At 42.3% G+C, this 24796-nt stretch overlaps 1 protein-coding gene across 1 annotated transcript in view; it reads left to right on the top strand.

Annotated features, from left to right (window-relative positions):
- The window catches only part of PAX2 (paired box 2), a 150794-nt gene extending 126846 nt beyond the window's left edge, over positions 1-23948 (top strand). Inside the window, 4 exon segments of the mRNA XM_032232084.1 lie at positions 13769-13870; positions 18943-19029; positions 23808-23848; positions 23850-23948. Coding sequence (XP_032087975.1) covers positions 13769-13870; positions 18943-19029; positions 23808-23848; positions 23850-23948 — 329 coding nt within the window.
- Positions 23949-24796: the final 848 nt, after the last annotated feature.

Genomic DNA, 24796 nt, shown 5'->3' with positions numbered 1-24796 from the left:
TGGCAGAAATAGACCGCAAAAAAGGTCCAAAAATGGGGCACATGGAGGCATTTTATTGTTTTCCACTTCTAAATTTAGGCACGTCTTACAGTCAGGTGCATCTTATAGTCCGAAAAGTACGGTAGATAGAAAATCCAGGTAAGCATTCCCTTCACCTTCACCTAAAAATATGTTTAAACAGTTCTGTGCGTCCAAGGGAAATGAGTGTGTGCTACAACTCAAAAGTAATGGGAATCCCTGACTTACAACCATTCCAGTGGTGGGTTCCTACCAGTTGGACCAGTTTGGCTGGAACTGGCAGCAACCCAGGCCTGCCATTCCCCCAAACCAGTTTTCTGGGCGGTGCCATAGATGGCGCCATAGGCACTGCCATCATGCTTTTTGCTTCTGCGCATGTGCAGAACAATTTTAATTGTACTATGCATGCATGCACAGGGCGCACATGTGGAACACCCACAAGCAAATTGGCAGTAGTGACTGCCGGAACCCACCCCTGAACCATTCGTTTAATGTCTGTTCACAGTCACCATGGCTACACCCACTCCAGCCACGCCACACCAGTGCCCTCGACCCTTCGAGGTCAAACAAAACCCCTGATATGGCCCTCAATGCACTTGAGTTTGACACCACTTTCCTAGATCATGTCTACGGCAAACGTATTGCATCAAGATAAGAGGAAAAAGACTACTTTTAAATTGAGAAAGCGAAAGATTATTTTCAACTACATCTGTTGGAAGCTGGAAATAGGACAAAATAACATCATGAAGACATGTCATTTAACAATGGCTAGCAAGGCATAATTAAAGAAATGGAGAATGACCCCCAATTCTCTTTTCCTTCCATTGTTTGTCTTCCTCATGATGATTGACTTTCTTTCCCCCATATATATATATAATGTTTTCTGAGGTTCTTTCCCCCATATATATATATAATGTTTTCTGAGGTTTTCGCGGGTGTTAGTATGTAGGTCTCTAGTTGTTCGGGTTTTCTCCCGCGTAGAATTGGAGATGTCTTGGCGACGTTTCGACGAAGTCTCATTCGTCATCTTCAGGCTGCTTCAGACTACTTCAGGTTTGGTGTTTCCAGGAGTTACTACTGGAAACACCAAACCTGAAGTAGTCTGAAGCAGCCTGAAGAGGACGAATGAGACTTCGTCGAAACGTCGCCAAGACATCTCCAATTCTACGCGGGAGAAAACCCGAACAACTAGAGACCTACATCTATCTATCTATCTATCTATCTATCTATCTATCTATCTATCTATCTATCTATCTATCTATCTATCTATCTATCTATATACACATACATACATACATACATACATACATACATACATATATAAGGATGATATACTGTATAAAACTGACAGAAATAAAAATACAACAAATAAACAAGGAATTTTTGCCTTCATTCATATGGAATTTTAAAATGTTATAGAGGTCTCGGTTTTCCAGTATATCATTAATGATCAATAACGGAACTTGTTCTGTGGTTTTAAAAGATTAAAAATTGCTATTAAGCTCTAAGGCAGGGGTGTCAAACTCGGGTTGTCATGGCGTCGTCATGGCATCATCATGTGACATATTGGGACTTTCCCCCGTTCGCTAAACCGTGTGGGGGCGGGGCCAGCACACGACGCATCTGGACTGTGGGCCGTGAGTTTGACATCCCTGCTCTAAGGCAATCAGAAATATCAAGAAGCATAGTAAACACAGAATAAATCATCAAATAAGATTATATGCTAGAGTGAATTCAATCCGTGTTACTAAGAATCTGTCATACTTCTTTCGGTACCTGAAAAAATAAAATATGGAATCTATGCATAGAGAAACTCAGATTTGGGATATGGTACAAATCCATGTACTAAGTTGTAGTTTAGGTATAGTTTTTAGTTTCAACTCAGTTCTATGTCTGATTGCTCTGATGAGTATAAATCTCCTGAAGTATTATAATCCTCTGGATTCACCACATAGGAGCATCCCTCAAACGAAAATAGCTCATCTACCCCATTTTTTTAATATTTATCAGCCTAAAAATAATTCCTATATTGTTTATAGAAGATCATGTCTACTGTAAAAATCACCATCATGAAAAAAATAAAACTACCTTGATTTTTTTTATGAGTGTTACTCCCTGTAACATAGCTTGTAAATATATGCTATGTATATTTCAGCCAAGAACGTAAACATAGACATGATATTTCAGGCCACACTTGCAAACTCTTCTCCATTATTTTCACTTTTGTTTCTTAAGGCACTAGTAGCAAAAAGGCTTATATTTCACCATTTTCCCTTCTCAGGCTCACAGGCTAGTCAAGAACAAATTCTTAATTTATATGAAAATTTGTTAGGGATTATCTCACCAAACTATCCTAGCAAATTCCAGACAATATTCCCAGATCATTTTTTCAATACCATTGTTCTGACCTAGGCTTCCCCAAAAAGCACGAGGCAGAATCCTGGTCCTGACAAAACCCCTTTTATTAAACAAATGTGAATTCCTCTCATTTGTGTTCAGGAAAGGCCTGGCAAACAGTCTTTCAAAGGAATATTTATGACTACAGACCTTATCTATCTTGAAAAGCTGCCATGTAAATATTTTCCAAATGAGGTACTGTGCAAGAAAAGACTGGCACAGAGTCTCTGAGATTCACAGGCAGATCTTCACACTCTTGAAATGAATCTAACGACCGAACGAACGAATTGTTTCCTGCAAAAGCCCACTCCCCTTTCTCTCCTCTTTTATTCCTTATGGGAGGGGCCATTTACTGCCCATCTGTGGCTTTACTCCCAAGTCTACCCTGATTTCTGAGTTGTTCTTTTCTTCTGGCAGCTCTGTGCATGCACACATTGGGAACAGGCTCCAGCTGTTCCTCTGCTTCACTGCTGTCTAGCTCCATAGGCACCTGATCTTTGCCAGATGGCCTCAGCTCCGTCTCTGCCTCCAATGCAGAGCTCTCATCTGAGCCTTCCCCAGCCTCCAGGACTGGCCCATGTTCCTCCTCAACCTCCTCTGTCCAATTCTTATGCCAGTTCTGCTGGCCGCTGGTGGGCCACAACAACCATAAGCTTGGTCCCTAGAATCTGGCTGCCTTATTTTTTTTTCTGGCAGTCTGCTTAAGCTGCAAGAAGCACTCATATAGTCACCCAAAATGAATAAAGACAGGGCCACAGGCCATCACTTGCAAGTGCGCAGCTCAACTCCTTCAGGTGGTAGACTGTCACAAACTTGCAGTCGAGCTATGTGTGTGCACACTGGCCCACCACTCTTTTGAGTCAATCCGCACACATGCGCTTGCACGCTGGGCCACCACTTGCATGGCCCAATTCTCCTCTCCCCACCCCCAACTGGGGCCACCAAGCTGCAAAGGTTGGGGACCGATGTCATAGAGTATCATAGAATATCAGTATAAAACCTCTTATCATCAGCATACTGATAGTGATGCATTCTGAATTTTTTAATTCTTTATTTAATCTAGAATATGTATTTTTTTCATTATTTGTCATGAGTGCAGCTGTGGCTTTCAGGCACAGAATGTGAGGCAACTGGCAGTTGGAACAGAGTTCTTTTCAGGTGGGGAGGGGGAGTAGAATGTCTAACTCCTTAGCATCAGAGCATGTTAATATAAGGCAACTGGCAGTTGGAACAGAGTTCTTTTCAGGTGAGGAGGGGGAGTAGAATGTCTAACTCCTTAGCATCAGAGCATGTTAATATAAGGCAATTGGCAGTTGGAACAGAGTTCTTTTTAGGTGGGGAGGGGGAGTAGAACTTTTTACCATCAGAGCGTGTTAATTACTGTATAAGAAATACTAATAATATGTTGGTCATTTCAAAAAATCCTTTCTTAGTGAGCAGCTAGAAGCCAAGAGGAACATATGTGCTAAATTTCAAGTTTGTAGGCTTTACGGTTCTGGAGATTTCGTGATGAGTGAGTGGTATTTGGCTTTTATACATAGAGAATATTATATCTAGCTGTAAGCCTCAGGAAGTAGAAGTCACACCCATTCAGAAAAAAATGGGTGTGACAAAGTGTCTGCAAGCATTCCAGACATATCTATTCTTATTTCCACATCAGTTGGGCAGAGTCTGCAGTAATGAGCAAGACAAAGTCATGTGCTTTTACCTGGGATTCATTTGATCTTATAGAGCCCAAGGAAGTGGATAGGATGCTGTATCATAGGAATCCAGCCACCAGTGGGCTGGATTCATATCCCTCTTGCATCCTTTGGGCAGCCAGATAGGGAGGGTGTTGAGGTGCTGAGGTTGAGATAAGGGTTGCATGCCTTGAGGAGACAGTAGCAGAGGTGGGTTTATACCAGTTCAGACTGGTTCGGCTGAACTGGTAGTAACTTGGTGGCCTGGGTCGCTGGAACCGGCAGCGACCCAGACCTGCCACACCCCTGAACCGGTTCTCTCGGTGGGGCCATAGGTGGCGCCATCTTGGTTTTGCCTTCTGCACATGCACAGAGCCATTTTTGTTGTACTGCGCATACGCACAAAGCACACACCAAGTACATGTGCACGCAGCGTGTCTCTGAGTAAACTGGCAGTAGCGGCATCCAGAAACCCACCCCTGGACAGTAGTGTAACATCTCCTAAAAAGAAACCCTCCCTTGGTACAGCCAATTTTTCTACAACTTGCACCCATCTCCAATCTCTCTTTCTTGGTAATTCAGCTACAGGTCATCCAAGGTGAACTAGATTATCTGGATTCCTTCCAGTCAGAATTTAGTTAAGGTCGTGAGACAGAAGCAGCCTTAATTAGATAATGGCTGGACTATCTTTGCCCAGGACTCAATGTACCTCTCTTGCTAGTATTGTCTTTGTTATTATGGTATATTGCTGGACCATCTGTAGGAATTGGAAGTCAGGGTCACTTTATATGAGTTCTGTTGGACTTGTTCCAGTGCTTGACTCCATAATTGATCCAGTGCTTTCCCCTATGTATTTAACATCCATAAGAAGCCACTTGATGGAGGTCAAACATTATTTGCATTGAACTCTGCTGACAACATCCAGTTTTATCACTTTCCCAGGCAAAACTGCAAATGCTATAGAAAGATTGAACCAGAGATTCTTGGGCAGGGGTGAAATGCTACTGGTTCAGATTGGTTCTCCCGAACCAGTAGTAAAAAAAAAATGCTACCAGTTCAGGCAAACCGGTAGCTCCAACAATCAGCTGTGTGACAACCAGCTGTGCCTTGTGATTTATATTTGCTAGAAAGCAGGAAAATCCTGCTTCCTAGTGAATCTAAATTGCGCGGCATAGCTGTCCCCTCCCCCTGCTGTTCTACTTACCTTTGCAGACTCAGAAAAGGCATCTTAATCCTCCTTTATCAGCACTGCGCAGTAGTGCCGTGAACCGGTAGCAAAGCGAACCAATTGCAAGTGAATGAGTACTGAAGCAAACTGTTAGCAGGCTTCAGAGTGTTTCACCCCTGCTCTAGGGGCACAACAAGTTCACATTAAAATCTACCAAGATCAATGTTGATTGTGGTAGTTACTCAAAACAGAGTTGTTCTACAGGCAAAGGAATTGTCTCAAGACTTGGCAATCTTCTAAACTTCACAGTTCCTGCTTAAAAATCAGGTGGCAGACTCTTAGAAAGTCTTAGAAAGTAAGAAAGTAAGCCAGTTGTGACTTTACCTGGAGCAGATGCCATGGCAAAGGTAACCAGCAGTGTGCAGCAGCTGCCAAAAAAGCCATCACAGTTCTAGGCTGCATCAACAGAGGGATAGAATCAAGATCACGTGAAGTGTTAATATCACTTTATAATGCTTTGGTAAAGCCACACTTGGAATACTGCATTCAATTTTGTGCCATGATGTAGAAAAGATGTGGAGAATGTAGAAAGAGTGCAGAGAAGAGCAGCAAAGATGATTTTGGGACTAGAGGCTAAAACATATGAAGAATGGTTTGTCTAATTTAAGGAAAAGAAGGACTAGGGGAGACATGATAGCAGCGTTCCAATATCTCGGGTTGCCACAAAGAAGAGGGAGTCAAACTATTCTCCAAAGGACCTGAGGGCAGAACAAGAAGTGATGGGTGGAAACTAATCAAGGAGAGAAGCAACTTAGAACTAAGGAGAAATTTCCAGACGGTTGGAACAATTAATCAGTGGAACAGTTTGCCTCCAGAGGTTGTGAATGCTGCAACACTGAAAGTTTTTAAGAAGATAATGAATGGCCATCATTCATTATGGGGTGGTGTAGGGTTTCCTGCCTGGGCAAGGGGTTGGACTGGAAGGCCTCCAAAGTCCCTTCCAATTCTGTTTCTGTTTTATAATGTCTTGGTCACCATATCGCTGAGTTATTGCAACACACAATCTTGCAAGATGATTCCGAAGCTGCAATTGCTTCGGAATGCAATAACTGCTATCAGGGGAATCTTTACTATTGCAAGATAACAGCAACACTGAGATTTCTAATGGCACTAGTTACCCATACATTTCCAGGGCCAGTTCAAAGTGCTACAACATATTTTTGCGGAGCAGCACTAAGATACATTAGGTCTTGCCAAAATTGATTTTGCCTCTGGGCTCAAAAAAAAAAAGAGTCATCTCACTGGCTTATCTCTCAGGAAAAGCTTCACAAGGCAGCAGAGAGTAGGAGAGCATCACATAAAATGTATCCCCTTCTTTCTCACCTAGCCAAGATTTAAATTTATCTTCACATGCTTTGGATTGGGGCAGGGGTGAAATTCAGCAGGTTCTGACAGGTTCTGGAGAACCAGTAGCGGAAATTTTGAGTAGTTTGGAGAACCAGCAAATACCACCTCTGTCTGGCCCCAAACTGGGGTGGGAATGGAAATTTTGCAATATCCCTCCCCCAGGAGTGGGAAGGGAATGGAGATTTTGCAATATCCTTCCCCCAGGAGTGGGAAGGGAATGGAGATTTTGCAATATCCTTCCCCCAGAAGTGGGAAGGGAATGGAGATTTTGCAATATCCTTCCCCCAGAAGTGGGAAGGGAATGGAGATTTTGCAGTATCCTTTCCCTGCCATGCCCACCGAGCCACACCCACATAACCGGTAGTAAAAAAAAAATGAATTTCACCACTGATCAGAGGTCTCCAACCTTGGCAACTTTAAGACTTGTGGACTTCTGGCTGAGGAATTCTGGGAGTTGAAGTCCACAAGTTGCCAAGGTTGGAGACCCTTGCTTTGGATTGATAAATAAGAAAATGTTTTCAGAAGTCAGATTAATGTCTGAATGGTTCGATGCATGCATGGTGAAAGGATTTACTGGTGATATTTCATCATTGCCTGGGTAATGCCCACTTGAAGGCTCCTTTCCTGTCCCCATGAAGTTGCCCACTAAAGTGGTATCCATTGATCTACTTGCAGTTGCTCGCTTTCAAACTGGCTGGGTTGAAAGGAGCGGGAGCATGTGATGGGAGCTCACCGCACCCTGTGGCAGCAATTGATCTCAAAAGCGAGCATCCCAGTCGGCACCCAGCGTCCTTACCGCATGAGCCACTGCACACCTATGCTTGAATGCTGTGTAGGCATGATACATACATGCAGTTACACATTCTAATTCTCCTAACCAGTTCAGACTGGTTTGGGCGAACCGTCAGCTCCGACAATCAGCTGGGGAGCAAACCGGTTGGCTCCTATGATTGGATTGGCCCGGCCACCTGCCCCTGCCCTTCACTTATTTATATCCTCTCAGCTGATTTGCATGGCAAAGAGGATTGCTGTGCCTCAGCTGTGTTACTTCCCAGAAGTAACGTGGAAGGTAAGTTTTGTTAAAACTGCTGATACACATAGGTGTGCATGGAACGCACATGGTGCATGCAGAGCCCCCAGTCATTGAACTGGTTGTTAAAATGGCAAGATCCCACCAATGTCCTAACTTCATATTAGTCTCAGGAGTTATAGGGCCATGCCTATCCTGGAAAAGCTGCAGAATGATGAATAGCAGTGGTTGAAATACAGGTCAAAACCTCATGTGAATGAGTACTGGTTTCCCCTCGAAAACTGACATTGAAATTCTTCTCTTCTACATCCCACTTTACTGCCCTAGCTGATCCCTTTGGTCTCATAAGGTTCCCCCTCCCTTTAAGTTCATTTCAGGCTCAGTTTGAGGGTCCCAAGTGGCAGTTTAACGCTAACATCTCAATCAGAGTGTGACTCATTCAATCAGGCACAGAGCAACAACAACAGAAACAACAAAAAAGCAATCATTAAGATTCAAAGTTGCATGCCAGCAGGAAAGAGAGGAAATGCAGGCAGAGTGATGTCAAGAATGCTTACAGAGAGGTATGAGGAGAAGTGGGAAGGGAAAAGATAAGAGGATAATTGGTGGATTTCAATGGGAATCCAATATTGGTATTTGAGAAATACTACAAATACAAATATTCCACACCATGGCTTAAAACAAAGTGGCAGGTAATGTTCATTTAAAAAAAATAGCCTAAATTTGTTGTTTATATGTAAAAAAAATGTATTTGTTACAGGCCAGTATTGATTTTATGAACTTCCAATTTGCATAGTTTATTGAAGATAGTACAGGATTAATGAAGGAAATGCCTATACTTCATTCGAGGAAATGATTGTTGATGTGACTACATCAATGGACTACATCAGTGGTGGGTTTACTACCGGTTTGGGCATGCTCACTCGCGTGCACAACATTTCTGCGCATGCACAGAAGAGTTCAGGTGGGTGGGCGGAGCCTACTACCACCGTTACTACTGGTTTGCCCGATCCCGGCCGAATCAGCAGCAACCCAGCTCTGGACTACTTAGTCAAAGCATTTTAAAGAGGGAGCAAAGAAGAATTTTAAGCAGAATGGCCTAGTCCTTTTTAGTTCTATTTATGAAAAGTTTTCTGGATCTTTTTTCTTTTCAGGTTGGTCCTGATAAACCTGATTACTCATGGTGGGGGGGGGGGGTTCAAGTCCATTTCTTTAATATTTCTCATTGGCACGGTCATCTCTCCAAATGACAAAGGCGGTTTCTCTATCAAAACGAACCCAAATGAAGATTGAATTAATTTAGCTTCAGCCAAGGTGTTTGAATAGGGACACTGTGGCTCAGTGGCTAAGACGCTGAGCTTGTCGATTAGAAAGGTCGGCAGCTCGGCTGTTGGAATCCCTAGCATAATGGAGTGAGCTCCTGTTATTTGTCCCAGCTTCTGCCAACCTAGCAGCTTGAAAGCAGGTAAAAAAATGCAAGTAGAAAAATAGGAACCACCATTGGTGCGAAGGTAACAGTGTTCCGTGCGCCTTCGGCATTGAGTCATGCCAGCCACATGACCATGGAGACATCTTCGGATATCGCTGGCTCTTTGGCTTTGGAATGGAGATGAGCACTGCCCCCTAGAATCAGGAATGACTAGCATGTATGTGTGAGGGGAACCTTTACCTTTACCGAAGCTGTCTGAATTTTGACAGCAACCATTTGCTTCAATACCCTGTTGAGGAATAGAATATTTGCAAAAGGCCCATGATTATTCACCAGTTTTAGGACCAAGGAAGTCTTTGTTAAGAGAAGTCTTGATGACAGACTTTCAAAGAGGTTGATATTTCTGGCCAACAACTTTCTAATTAAGGAAGAATTAACCATCTCCTGGACCCAACTAGCCATCTTCTCCTTGCTAGAGAGGATGGAACTCCATAGGTTTGTCAGTCTTATTTAAGGACCTTCTTTGCATCCACTGTCTCAACAACTGGAACTCCCCAAAACAATTGGATACAACAGTGATCTGGGTGTAACTGTGATAATTATGTGATCAAAGCCAAATGGACATGGTATTGTCTTCAATGTATCATGCAAATTTATCACGATAGGCTGTTGAAGATATAATCTGATATCTTTCAAAATCCAGACCTAATTTAAAAGTCCCATTACTGTAAAAATACAATAGAGGAGAAAAAGGACTTCTGTATTTTTCGGACTATAAGACACACTTCCTACCCTGCTTCCTGAAAAAGTGGGTGGCCTCGAGCAATTTCAACCAAACTTGATACACAGATGACTTACCCACTGGAAACAAATACCAGGAGAGAGAATACTGGATGTTTTTGTGTCTGTGTCTGTGTCTGTGTGTTCCAGCATAACTCTGGAATGCCTGGGCCATTAAGGAGAGCGAATGCTGCGTCCTAGAGCAGCAATTGTTTGTGATGTCATGGGAGAGGAAAGGTAGAGCCTGGGTCATTATGGAGATCGAGTGCGGCATCCTAGAGCGGCAATTGTTTGTGATGTCAGTTCCTTCACAGCTTCCTCTGGAAAGCCAGCCATGAGGTTCGCCCTCCAGTGGACCAATGGGGAAGCGCCTGATGGATTTGGAGCAAAGTGCCAGGATTGTAGACAGGGCAGGAAAGAGGAGTGCATGGGAGGGGGAAGGGAGAGAGCAGGGATGATGGGCATGGGAGTGGAGGGAAGAAAGGCCCCTCTCAATGGCTCCCTATCAGACAAATGCTTCAATATCTATAAATACCCTGGCAATACCGGGTTACCAGCTAATAAATCTATAAAGCATGGTTAACAAATCATAATGGCTAGGTTATGTATGTACTTCATGTAACATATACAGGTAGTCTCCGACTTATAATAATTCGTTTAGTGACTGTTTGAAGTTACAACAGCTTAGAAAAAAGTGACTTGTGACATTTTTCACACTTACAACCGTTGCAGCATCCCCATGGCCATCTGATAAAAATTCAGATGCTTGGTGACTCATATTTATCATATTTGCAGTGTCTTGGGATTATGTATGAGCTTCTGAAAGCAGACTCACATAACAACTATGTTACTAACTTAACAACTGCAGTGATTCACTTAACAACTGTGGCAAGAAAGGTCACAAATGGCGTGACTACTGTTCCTGTCCTACTGTCCCATATACATTTATTTATTTTATTTATTTATTAATTAGACTTATATACCGCTTCATAGGGCTTTCAGCCCTCTCTAAGCGGTTTACAAATTTTTTAGCAAATTGAGTCAGCAACTTGCCCCCACAGTCTGGGTCCTCATTTCACCCATCTCGGAAGGATGGGTCAACCTTGAGCCAGTGAGATTTGAACCGCTAAACTGCAGATCACAGTCAGCTGAAGTGGCCTGCAGTACTGCACCCTAACCACTGCGCCACCTCGGCTCTGTACTCTGTACATGTACTCTTTTTATGGGTTTATGGCTATATTTGCTTATTTCTATCCATTTTTGTGCCATTTTCTATGTGTTTTCATACTTGTTTCCTTGCACTTGTTGACAAACAAACAAATAAACAAACAAACAAACAAAATAACTAACTTAGAAAGAATCTTCAGGGATGTTGCCATTTCTTGATGCTCCAACTATGAACTTATGAAATTGGCCAAGGTCAGTTGAATAAAGTTTATCCTACCAACTGAAATCTCTGGTTACTGATGGCTGTGCATAAACAACAGTCTTCTTAGAGGGAGTGGATCTGTCACAGAAGCAGTTTGCGTGGAAAACACCCAAACCTGAGGGTTGAGGACACTGCATCCTGCAGCGGGAATAGGGGAGCCTTCCACACAGAGGTTGTATTCAGTCGGTTTGGATCGGTTCACCCGAACTGGTTGTGGAAATCACAAGTGGGCCCACCCATTCGCTCGTCTGCCCTGGCTCTATGGTGTCCTATTTAGGCACGTTTTCAAGCTGTGCGCATCTGTGCAAGCCGTGCATGTGATCAAAGCATATGCACAGAAGGCTGAGTGTATGTGTGGATGTATGCACACTCACATTTGCGAACTGGTAAAGGAAGTAAGTGAATACCATCCCTGCTTCCATGGGTTTCACTGAATTAGGAGGGTGCCTGTCCAGCCCTGTATTCTTTTGAGATGAGCTCACAGTCTCATTTTTAGTCAGATAATTGACTAAAGGCAATTAAAGGCAAATAAAATGTGTCTCTTTAAGAACGAATAAAAGATATGTTTTGTTCCAAATGCTTTGGAGTATTGTATAAATTATCAATAAAACAGGAACAATTTCTTATGCTGAATAAGGTGGTATAAGAAAAAAGTAGATAGTAAACAAAGTTCACCATTCATTACAAAAGGGTGTCAAGACTATTCCAACTTAAAAAAAAAACTTTGACAAAAACACTGAATAATTGGAAACTATCACCAAATAAGATATTATGTACCCAATTATATTTCCATATAGCATTTGTAGTCTATTAAACTTTTGATTGCTCCAAATATATTTAAATTTATCACCTTTTATTAAATTTGCAAAAACAGACAATTCTTTTAGTATCTGAAGGAACTAAAATACATCATAGATTGAGAACTAAGAAGGAGAATGAGTAGTTTTTGGGTAGAGGTAACTAAGTAGGCTTCGAACCCTGAATTGACATATGTGTAGCCCTTTTAGTTAGCTCTCTTATCATACTCCTGTATTGCTTTTCTTTCTTTTTACTATGTAAGGAGGGCATTTCAGGGCTCATCACATTTTTAAGGTGGTGGGGAACAAATAGATAATGAGGATTATTTTGGCTAGGCGGGAACAGAGGTTGCTCCTGCTGAGAACGGAAGGTGGAGTTTGATGTGTATTGAGTGTTTATTGGAGAATGTGACTTTTGAGGATGTTTCTAACTTACAATATTATTGTAAGTAATATGGTGTAATTCCGGTTTGTGTCAGATCCGGAATTACAACAGACTTTGCCAGTTTGATGTCTACCTAAGTAAAAAGAAATCTGTTTTGGAAGATGGACTTTGCATGTTTCTTTTTTCTTTAGTTGTAAGCCTTTCTTGAAAATTTAAAACATTAAGATACAAATACCTTTAAAAATAATTTTGTATAAGTTACAGTCCTTTTTGACAGTACTAACATAACCATTTGTTATTCAAATACATTTTTATACATTCCTAATTATTCCTATATCTATACATACATGCTTCTAAGCTGTACGTTTCATATTCCTCTTATTTATCCATTGATACCAGTTTTCCCAAACCGTATAATATTCTGCATCTTCCTTGTCCCTTAACTCCAATGTGAGCTTATCCATCTCTGTGCAATCAATAATCTTTTGGATTATCAAACAGTCTGTCGGCATGGTATCACTTTTCCAACATTGTGCGAGCACTATTCTGGCTGCTGTAATTATGTGCAAAATTAAATATTGTATCTCTTTCATATACTTTCCCTTAATAATCCCCAGAAGGAACAATTCTGCTTTGAGCTCTATTTGGGTGTTTGTAAATTCCTGTAACCATTTTTGTATTTTAGCCCAATATTTTTTAGCTTTCGGGCATAACCACCATGCATGAAAGAAGGTACCCTGCGCCTGTTTACACTTCCAACAGTTTGGATTTAAGTTCGGATACAAGTTCGGATACATTTTTGCCAATCTCTAAATGCCACCGATAAAACATTTTGTATTGGTTTTCTTTGTACGTGACAGATTGTATTATTGTGTAATTTTTATTCCAAATTCTTTCCCAATCTTCCAGCTGAATATTATGGCCAATTTTTTTTAGCCCAATGCATGTTTCTTTTTTGAATGGGTTTCATCACTTGGAAACCTGACATTCAAAAAAGAAACATGAAAAGTTAAGAATGTGGCGAGCCCTACCCCCCCCCCCCCCCCAAAAAAAAACCCCTTACATAGTAAAGAGAGAGAAAAAGAATAAAGGAATATGATAGAGTGTAAAATAAAGTGAAATTTGTTTTGGAAGATGGACTTTGCATGTTTGTTTCTTGAATGGATGTCATCACTTGGAAGCCCTGCTTCAGACTCATCATCTCGAGCAACCACATTGAAATAAGTTCTCCCTCCTTTTTTCTTCCTAGGTCGTGACATGGCGAGCACAACTTTGCCTGGCTACCCACCACATGTTCCACCAACCGGACAAGGCAGTTACCCAACCTCAACTCTTGCAGGAATGGTGCCTGGTAAGGTTCCTTGCATCCCATTTCAGTTCAGTTCATTACATGGACACTACTAACTTCTGACATCACCCAGATATCATGGAGGCCATAGCAGCACAACTATAGTTGAATAACGTAGGGGGTCACCAAAGGTTAGTGGAGTAATGCTTAATAGCTCCACAAGAAGCAAAGTCTTGGTCCCGGCAAAACCCCTTTTATTTACCTGACTATGAATGCCTTTCATTGACAGTCCACAAGGCTTAGCAAACAGTCTTTCAGAGGGCTGTTTATCAAATACGAACCTTATCTTGTTTGGCGAGCTGCCAAATAACTAGTTTCCAAATACAGGGCAAAGCAAAACTTGGCACAGAGTCTCTTATAGTTACAAACAGAACTTTCCGCTTCTGACACGACCAAATGAATATATTTTTTCCTGAAAAAGCTCAATCCCAGTTCGCTCCTCTTTTGTTTCCTATGGGAGGGGCCAATCACGTCCAAGGTCTGGCTTTACTCTTGAGTCGACCCTGCTTTCTTAATTGTTCTTGTCTTCTGGCAGCTCTGTGCATGCACACACTGGGAACAGGCTCCAGCTGTTCCTCTGCCTCACTGCTGCCTAGCTCCTTCTCTGCCTCTGACACAGAGCCCTTGTCTGAGCTTTCCTCAGCCCCCAGGACTGGCCCATATTCCTCCCCAACTTCCTCACTGTCCGACTCTGCTGCCAGCTCTGCAGGCCACAACAGGGTGCTCCATTGCTGGAGGTTTTTAAAACAGACTTGACAGACATTTTATTGGGTTGGTATAAGAAAGGAGTCCTGGACCCCTGGGCCACAGACCAGCACCAGTCCATGACCCACCTGGAACTGTGTCAGCAAGCAAATGAAGCCTCATCAACACACATACAGGATTCAGAAAGTGCGTGGAACCAGCCCCCGCCCCCAGGGCTGGATTTAGATGAAAAGAGGCCCTAGGCTATTCCACTTATGAGGCCCTTTCACCTCCCATTTTTAAGTTTGTAAATTACATGAGAGACAATAAAATACATCATTACTGTGATATATATCAATATATATCAATATATATAGCTGGCCTCCTGACGGAGGGCAGCTCTGCTCTGCGGCAAAGGCAGCGAGGCCAGCCACCTCCCCTGCTGCGCTCAGCTGCCCAGCTCGGCCCCCTCGCCCTCACCTACCTGGCCGCTGGTGGGCTCCGCATCGACGGGGCGGCTACTGGGAGCGGCCGCGCCTCTCGCCCCACCGCCGGTGCCGGGAATGTGGGCGGGCTCCCCAACTGCCGCGGCGCTGGAACAATCTTAACCAATAGATTTTTTATGTTTGTTTATTAGTCATATGCGTAGAATTTCTCCTTATTTTTGGTTCAGTGTTTTAGTGTTCACTGTTTTTAGAATAATGTAATTTTAATTTTGCTAACAATTTGAATGTAGGCCCCTCTTGATCTTGAGGCCCTAGGCTGAAGCCTAGTTAGCCTATAGGAAGTTTGGAGAAAAAGTGCACTACACAGAACCAGTCCCTGGTGCCCCAAAAGTGGGGGCACGGATATAAGATCTCCTTGAGCAGGATGGTTAAACTAGAAGACTAAATTCCTTCCAGATCTATGATTCAGTGTGGGATTCAAAAAAATTTACTACCGGTTCTGTGGGCATGTCTTGGTAGGCGTGGCAGGGGAAGGATACTGCAAAATCCCCATTCCCTCCCCACCCTCCTAACCTGCTTTTCAGCTCCGTTCTCCTGTTCAGGACAACAAAAGAAGATCAGCTGGAATTTTGAAATATGTATACCACTAAAAAGAGGATGTCTGTAAAATTATAAATATGAAAGATGTTTATTGGAATGTAATTATCAATACTAGCAAATATTAAATGAAATGGGCTCAGATGCTGAAATACACCATGTAAATTAATTGGAGAGAGTGGAAAGGAAAGGTAGAGGTAAGGAGAAAGAGAGGAGACAGGAGAGAGGGAAGAGGAGAAGTAGGAGTGGAAAGAGGAGTGGAAAGAGGAGAAATAGAGAGGAAGGGGAAGTAGAGAAGAGAGGGATGGCAGAGGAAAAAAAGGAAATAGGGAGGAGGAGAGAGGGAGAGGACATAGCATGATGGTGAAATAGGGCATAATATAGTGTATTGAAAGCAGAAGAGCAAATGACAGCAGTTCTGGATTGAGGGAATGATATAATAATTGACAATACATTTTTTTTTGTTTAGATGTAATGGGATACTAGTGGTTATATAAAATAAAATAAAAAACTTTTTCAAAAAAAGTAGATCAGCTGGGAGACAGCAGGGCCAGCCTATTTGCCAGTTCTCCAAACTACTCATAATTTCGAATCCTAATTCTCCAGAATCTGTCAAGACTGGCTGAATACCATCTCTACTATGATTCTCTCTTGGCTTATAGATAGCATATTTTTCAGAGTATAAGATGCACTGGAATATAAAACGCAACAAGATTTTGAAGAGATAAATTTAAAAAAAGTTTTTGCACTCTGCAGGCCTCTCAAACCCTCTGAATGCCTCATTTTTTTTTTTTGTGAAAAACAGGGCATGCAGAGAGTTTCAGAGGCCTGCAAAGTGTTCAGAGGGGAGCAAAAACGAGCAAAAAATGGGCCATTTTCCACAAAAATGGGCCCATTTTTTGCCCCAAAAGGGCATGCATAGCCTTCAGGAGGCTTGTAGAGTGCTCCTGGGGCTGGAGGGGCAAAAACAAGCGAAAAACTTCCCATTTTTCGCTCATTTTTGCCCTTCCCCACCCCCCAGGAACGTTTTGCAGGCCTCCCAAACCCTCTGCAGTCCATTTTTGTGAAGGGGATGGAGTTTTGTGAGGCCAAAAATGCTGTATTCAGTGTATAAGATGCACCCAGATTTTCACCCTCTTTTTGGGCGGGGGAAAGGTACGTCTTAAACTCTGAAAAATATGGTTCTGGAATTCTTGTATAAAACCTGTTTTTGCATTATTGCTAATGAGATTAGTGACTCAGTGAGCAGGCCTGCAATGTTCAGTTATCCTAGGGAAACTGGCCTTTCCTCATTTCTTCCTCTGGGGCATTATTTTTTCTGGAGCATTTTGAGCTTCAACTGAAAAGCTCTTAGGACTGCTGTGAACCGGTCACAGCTCTAGCCTTCTCCAAAGAGAGCAGTTAAACAGAATCTAGCATTGATGAGAAAATTACATGTTTCATTAGTGATCACAAAACGAGATAACTGGTTCCTCTCGGTCCGCAATTGAGCTCAAAAGCTCATTATCCTGCAGCTCGTTTCCTTTAACTCCTTGTCAATAAACATTGTGCACATATGGTGCTTCTGCCTTCTCTTGACTGGTCTGAGAGAGAGAGAGAGAGGAAGAGTGAGTGAGAAGTTCTTTACTTAACCTGCACTTCAGAATAAATGTAGAAACAAATTGAGTGACAATATAGAAAAATAAAGGAAACATTTAAGCCCCCTTTTACATAAACCAGCTTTGTAAAGAATCTTCCACCTGACCTTTATTGGGAAAAAGCCTGTTGCTTTCTTATTGGAAGTTCTACTTACATTCAACCACCTTGAAATGAGAAAGCTTTTGCAACTGCCCACTTTGCTGGCTGCAATTTGTCCCTAGATGTGCTGTGGTCTTTATTAGCAATCTTTCTTAGAGGATTCTTAACACAAATCCCAAAGGGAATTGCACCTGAAAACTCTTTATTACATTAATTTGTTGGAAGAAATGTCCATCTAGGTTCAGTTCCAAGTGGTAAGAAAGACATTGGAAACATGGAGACTGCTTGGAAAAATGGTTTAATGGTGGACAGGGCAGGGGTGGGTTCCGGCAGTCACTACTGCTGGTTCGCTTGTGGGCGTGCCATGTACGCATGAGCAGTACAATACAGATTGTTCTGAGCATATGCAGAAGCATAAAACAAGATGGTGCCCACAGCAATGCCCGGAGAACTGGTTTGGAGGTTCTCCAGGCATCGCTGTAGGCTGCCAAACCCCTACCAGTTCGGCCAAACCGGCCCGAACCAGTAGGAACGTACCACTGGGACAGAACCACATGGTTTGAAAAGAGCACATGGGTGAGAGAGGGAGAGAGATTTATACACTCTGTTGGGCTTTGAACTTCCTGTTCCTGTGGCAAGAAATCTATCCTGATTTGTTGTCAGACTCACATGGAGCAACGCAGTGGTGGGATTCAAATAATATAACAACTGGTTCTCTGCCCTAATGACCAGCTGGGTAGACGGGGCTTGGTGGTCATGTGACTAGGTGGGTGTGGCCAACTCAACATCACTCGCGTCAATGGGCGCTTCACCTTAGCTGTTACAATGTAATAAGGGTTAAGGGAGAGGCAGTTTCTGTAAGCAGGGCAATAAAGGTTAGGCTAAAAACAACACCAGAATGTTTCCTTCCTGCCTTCCTTATAGGATTAGGCCTGTAAAGTAAAAAAAACAAAAGGAGATTTCTTCCAACAACCGGTTCTTCGAACTGCTTAGAAAATTAACAACAGTTCTCCCGAATAGGTGCGAACTGGCTGAATCCCACCACTGGGGCCAGGTAGGGGTAACTTCGTAGGTTGTCTTGAGTCCCAGGCTTGGTTGAAACTTGCTGGATGATATAATCATCTCAGGTGTCATGTAGTGAGATGGATAGAGGGCTAATCCTATTATGTCCTGAGAGTGAAGTTCTTTTGTGTTGTGTATAAGCTGGGCCAGCCTTTCTGGGGCTATTAACAAAGGTGGGGGCTATTTTCCAAGGACATTTCTCTTTTTCTCATCCGGGGAGGTGTAATATTCTGCCTTTTTAAAATATTTCTTAGAATATGTCATTCTTCTAGGAGAGGGCTGGGTGCTAACTTTCTACAATGTATTAGACTAGACTTCATTTTTCCCAGTTTCCCGTTTTGTCTTCTTTGCCAATCGACTCTTAAGACTTTCCTGTTTGCTGCAATGTTTTCTTGGGACTTGTAGAATTGCATTACAAGATACCCAGCAGATTGTAGCCAGTAAAATGACTTTCTTCTACTCTTGTCAAGCACTAATGCAATTTTGTTCTCTTTCCTCTCTGTCTGAATTATAGTATGAATGACACCCTTCTGTGCTTTATTTTTCCAGGGAGTGAATTCTCAGGCAATCCTTACAGCCACCCTCAGTACACAACCTACAATGAGGCTTGGAGGTTCAGCAATCCTGCATTACTAAGTGAGTATTCCCTAAGGTTCTCTCTGCCCTTTGCCATCCCTTTCTGTTGACCTACTTGTTTCTTTGCTTTCTTATTCCTACTTATTTCTATCTTACTGGGGATTCTAAAACTTTTACCACCATCCCAAAAAACTGAAAATGAACTAACTTTGGGCTTAACTCCTGTCACTGAATCCAGTATGCCCCGTTTCATCAAGATGTTTTATCTAAACAAAGTGTTTACATTTATATTTTGCCCATATTTTTTTGGGGGGGGGATGGTGAGAAGATAGTTGCTGTTTGTTCTGATCTAGGCTTCCCCAAAAAGCACGAGGCAGATTCCTGATCCCAACAAAACACCTTTTATTAAACGAATGTGAATTACTCTCATTCACATTCAGCAAAGGCCTGGTAAGCAGTCTTTCAAAGATGAAGTTATGACCACAGACTTTATCTATCTTGGAAAGCTGCCATGTAAATATTTTCCAAACGGAGTGCTGTGCAAGGAAAGACTTGGCACAGAGTCTCTGAGATTCATGGACAGATCTTCACACTCCTGAAATGAACTAACAAACAAACAAAGAAATTGTTTCTTGCAAAAGCCCACTCCTTTTCACTCCTCTTTTATTTCCTATGGGAGGGGCCATTCACTGTCCACCTGTGGCTTTAATCCCAAGTCGACCCTAAATTCCGAGTTGTTCTTTTCTTCTGGCAAGACTGCTGTCTAGCTCTGAAGGCAGTTGAGAACTCCCAGATGGCCTTGGACCCACCTCTAGCTCTGATGCAGAGGCTTGTCCGAGTCTTCCCTAGCCTCCAGGACTGGCCCATGTTCCTCCCCAACCTCCCCACTGTCCAACTCTGCTGCCAGCTCCACTGGTCGTTGGCGGGCCACAACACTGTTTCCTCTAATTTTGAATTAGAACAGGTCATGCTGGAGCTGTCCTCTCCACTTCAGACAAGAGTCTATTCTGAATTCTTCTGAATTTGAGTTTCACACCAAGTTGGATAATATCCCTATAAAGTAATGGATATGGAGGGAAAATAATCCTATTTTCACGTGCATTGATTAAATCTTAGCTGATGTGAAATAAAACTGCTAACATTGTAATACCTTTATATAAAACCATTGAGCATTTGCAATATTTTTCTTTCTAAAAATTACTAAAAAGCTGGAGGGGGGAAACCCACGTAGAGTAAACCATAAACAAAATGTCAAGGAAGCTAGAACAATAGTGTCCTGTAAATGGAAAAATGGCAACATTTGGCTGATTTGTTTAAATACATACCAAAACAAAAAACAGATACAGTTTTATAGATACATACCATATAGATACAGTTCACTATTTCTAACCTCAAAGTGGCCATCCTAAAGAAATATTTCATCCCAAAGCAATGAGATTCAACTTTATTTCTCCTTGACAGCAATAGCACTTAGACTTATATATGGCTTCACAGTGCTTTACAGCCCTCTCTAAGTGGTTTACAGAGTCAACCTATTTCCCCCCAACAATCTGGGTCCTCATTTTACTCACCTTGGAAGGATAGAAGGCTGAGTCAACTGTGAGATTCGAACTGCCAAATTGCAGGCAGCCGACAGTCAGCAGAAGTAGCCTGCAGTACTGCACTCTAACCACTGCACCACCTCGACTCTGATTAAACAGAGATCAGGATATCTCAAATCACACTGCATGTAATAACTAGTTCATCAACGCAAAAATGTCACATCTAACTACTGTTTTGCTTATAGTCCATCCTAACCATCCCATCGACTTTTTTACCATCCCCCCCCAATACACCCTTCATTCATTTTTTAAGATGTCACAAAACCCATTCTTGTTTTTGCTGCAAGAATCTACAAAGCTACCCTTCTGGGATATATTAGCAAATAGTTTATTTCCCAATTCGCCCATCTTTAAAACATTAATGTTAATGAGCTCCTTCACAGTGAAGAGGAGGTTGAGCTTGATAGTTTAAATGACCACTTCCAACTTAATGAATTAACGTAATGAATTAAGGATTACATATTTCTGAGTGGGAGCTGCCCAGATTTAAGCTTTGTATATGTTTTGAATAGATAAATATTTCTTAAAATTGATAATATGGAATTTTTATCAATCATATTTCTGTAGTAATTGCTAATGTATGACCATTGTGTGCACACCCAAGAGTATAAATCACAAAGCATACTGTGTTTCTCCGAAAATAAGACAGGGTCTTATTTTCTTTTGACCCCTGAAATAAGTGCTTGGCCTTATTTTTGGGGAGGGAGGTCTTATTATTTTTGAGGTGCTGGAAGCCCCTTAACCGCAACCCGCATCCCATGGATCAGCTGATCCAGAGAGGGCCAGAAGTTCTGTCTCTGTTTCTGGCATACTCTTGCCAGCCCTAGCATCACTGGGCTTACCATACTTTTTGTGGCCATCACTAAGAGAAAGGGCACAGTAGCTAGTGCTTGTGGGAGCAGCCTCCACCAGGCCATTCCTCATGGATGGCAAGTGCATGTGGGGCCCTCCCCCCCCAGAAATGGCAGTGACCAGCTGTGCATGCGTTTAAATATTTTAGGAGAGGGATTATTTTGGGGGCAGGGCTTATTTTAGCACATGCACTCAAAAGCGCAATTGGGCTTATTATGCAAGGAGGTATTATTTTGGGGGAAACAGAGTAGATCTCTTGAAAATTATTGGGAATGTGTACACCTACTAATAAAATATGTGTCATATGGTCTGCATTTAGTAATAATCTTGCTATTACATATGTGTAATCTTGTGAATTGTGTGCCTTAGTTTATTTCAAAACTTAAAACTTCATAAAATCCAGTTCTTAGGATCAGCTACCAAAGTTCTTTGAATAATTTTTGACTCTTACACATTTATTCTTACACATCTTACACTTTATTCATAGATACCTTCAGTCCAATCAACAATTTTATTGCCTCTTTTTAAACTTGGTTTTCAGATCTGTTCTAAGCCTGACTTTGCTAAATATTTAACACACAGAGAGAGTCAGTTCTCCACAGATCTGGTAGTTTTGTTTTATATTTAAAAAGTACTTTACTACTCCATGTACTTCCTCAGAATGGAAAGTATTCCAAATAATGAAGATGCTTATATTTCTTGCATAGTTTTGCTAAGGTGGGCATTTCTGCTATTGGAATTAGAAATATTATAAAGTATTGTTAGATTCCCTCCTTCTTTTGCAAGCTTCTACATTTCTCCATGAGGACTGAGTATCATCCAGAATGGTTTTGGAGATTACCATGGAAATGAGAAGAATCAACAAAAATGTTCTATTTTTTATATTTACTCACTTTTTAAGACCACCCACATTAATGACTTTTGCAGAGGGCTGACAAAGTAAAAAGAAATTTCCAGTATTAAAACAAAAACCAGCCAAGCTGTCAAGAATAAATTAGATAGCAATAGCAATAGCAGTAGACTTATATACCGCTTCATAGGCCTTTCAGGCCTCTCTAAGCGGTTTACAGAGAGTCAGCATATTGCCCCCAACAATCTGGGTCCTCATTTTACCCACCTCGGAAGGATGGAAGGCTGAGTCAACCCTGAGCCGGTGAGATTTGAACCGCTGACCTGCTGATCTAGCAGTAGCCTGCAGTGCTGCATTTAACCACTGCGCTACCTTGGCTCTAATGATGTATTCAATTGTTGCAGGTAGTCAATAGGACCACAGATGAATCTAAGTAGAGCTGCCAAGTTCTTGTTTTCCTCTTCTTCTGCGTGGAATGCCTTGAATATAGCTGCGGTAGTGCAGTGGTTAGAGTACAGTACTGCAGGCTACTTCTGCTGACTGCCAGCTGCCTGTAATTTGGCAGTTTGAATCTCACCAGGCTCAAAGTTGACTCAGCCTTCCATCCTTCTGAGGTCGGTAAAATGAGGAGCCAAATTGTTGGGGGCAATAGGCTGACTCTGTAAACTGCTTAGAGAGGGCTGTAAAAACTTTGTGAAGCGGTATAGAAGTCCTAAGTGCTATGGCTATTGGTAATAGGTCTCTGATAACAAGTACTAGATACTCCAAGTAACTTAGCTTTCCATGAATGATATAGTACACATATACTGTGTATATTGTTTCCTTATCTTACATCAGGCCAGTGATGGCGAAACTTTTTTGCCTTGGGTGCCAAAAGCACACACTCCCGTGTGCTCACCCCCATAATTTAATGCTCCCTGCACCATGGCCACTGCGCATGCATGTGTGACTCCCCCAGCTGCCCCGCACAAGTGCGCGTCATTCTCCTGGAGCCTGTGGCGGGCGAAAAAAGCCTCCCCCCCTGGAGACTCTCCAGAGGCCTGAAATGGCCCATTTTCCGAATTCTGATGGGCCCGGTTTGTCTGTTTTTTGCCCTCCCCAAGCTCCAAAGGCTTTCTAGGAGCCTGGTGAGGGCATAAAATGGGCCATCATGCAAACTGGAAGTTTGTTCCCGAACTTCCAATTTGCATGTTGGATGGTTTTTTGCCCTCCGGAGGCTTTAGGGAAGCCTCCGGAGGGTGAAAATCAGCTGAAAATCAAGACCAAAAATCAGCTGGCCAGCGCATGCATAGATGCTGGAGCTGACAGGGTAACGCCTCACATGCCCTCAGAAATGGCTCTGCGTGCCACTTGTGGCATGCATGCCATAGGTTCGCCATCATGGATCTAGGCCATAAAGAAATCCTTATTTCCAGATTTCTATTTCCAGTTCCTTTTAATATGCTTTCTTTCTTTTCTTCCTTTCTTTTTTTTCTTATTTTATTTTACTGTATGTCCTTTCAATCAGTCCATTCTTCTCCTGTGTTAACTTTCAGGTTCCCCTTATTATTATAGTGCCACATCCCGGGGCTCCGCACCTCCCACTGCTGCCGCTGCCTATGACCGCCACTAACTACCATGGAAACCACATGAAACTGCAGGGTGACAGCCTAGGCCTCCATATCGTCCCTGTCTGATGGACATTCTGCGCCACCTGGAAGAAAACGGCATCCCTCCCCTCCACCTTCTATCCCTCAGTATTTTTTCAGATGGCAGAATTTACTGACATCCCAAGACAGAAAATGTCATATATCCCTTGCAAACTAGCCAAGCTACTCCACTGGGTAATGGCAAAACCAAGTTTGTGGCCAGTGGTTCTGCTGTCTTCTGTTGCTAATGCCACTGCAATATTTCAGACTCCATCTTGGTGAATTCTTCAATTTCTTCCACATGAGTCTTCTCTAACTGTAAGAAGAATGGAGAGTGACTATGGGCAGTCAGTAGCAGAGGAGAAGGTTACTTAGAATTCATTGTCCCCCCCTCCCCTTAAAAATGATCGTCTATGAAAAAAGAACTTGGAATGATCAACAGTCAAATTTCCAGAAGCATGAGAAAAACACACGGCTCAGCCTAACGAAGGGGGAAAAGACGGTGCGTCATCTGCTGTATTTCACAAACATTTCCTTGTGTGGTACCTTCCCTCTCATTCCTATCTAGGTTGGTTGAAGTAATTAGGTCTTGCTTTCTTCTCATTTGAAGATTGACCATTTCCATCCTATTTGTCAAAACCTTTACAAAGCGGAAGGTGAACAAGCAATCACCCCCATAAATCATGTAGAGTCAAGTCCGAATGAAGGATGGCGAGATGTCAACCAACCATCGAAATGAAGAACTATACAAGTGGATATATAACTATAACTGCTTTTAATGCTTTGTCCTGAAAAGTCTATTCAATGGAGGAGGAAAATAAATAATACCCCAGTTTTCTGAGAAAGTAAAGTCATGATAGAGTAAGCTGAAATACCACCCCAATTTCAATGATAGT

This window comes from Thamnophis elegans, chromosome 15, assembly GCF_009769535.1.
Source record: "Thamnophis elegans isolate rThaEle1 chromosome 15, rThaEle1.pri, whole genome shotgun sequence".
Taxonomy (NCBI): Eukaryota; Metazoa; Chordata; class Lepidosauria; order Squamata; family Colubridae; genus Thamnophis; species Thamnophis elegans.
This window is presented reverse-complemented; position numbering and strand designations above follow the sequence as displayed.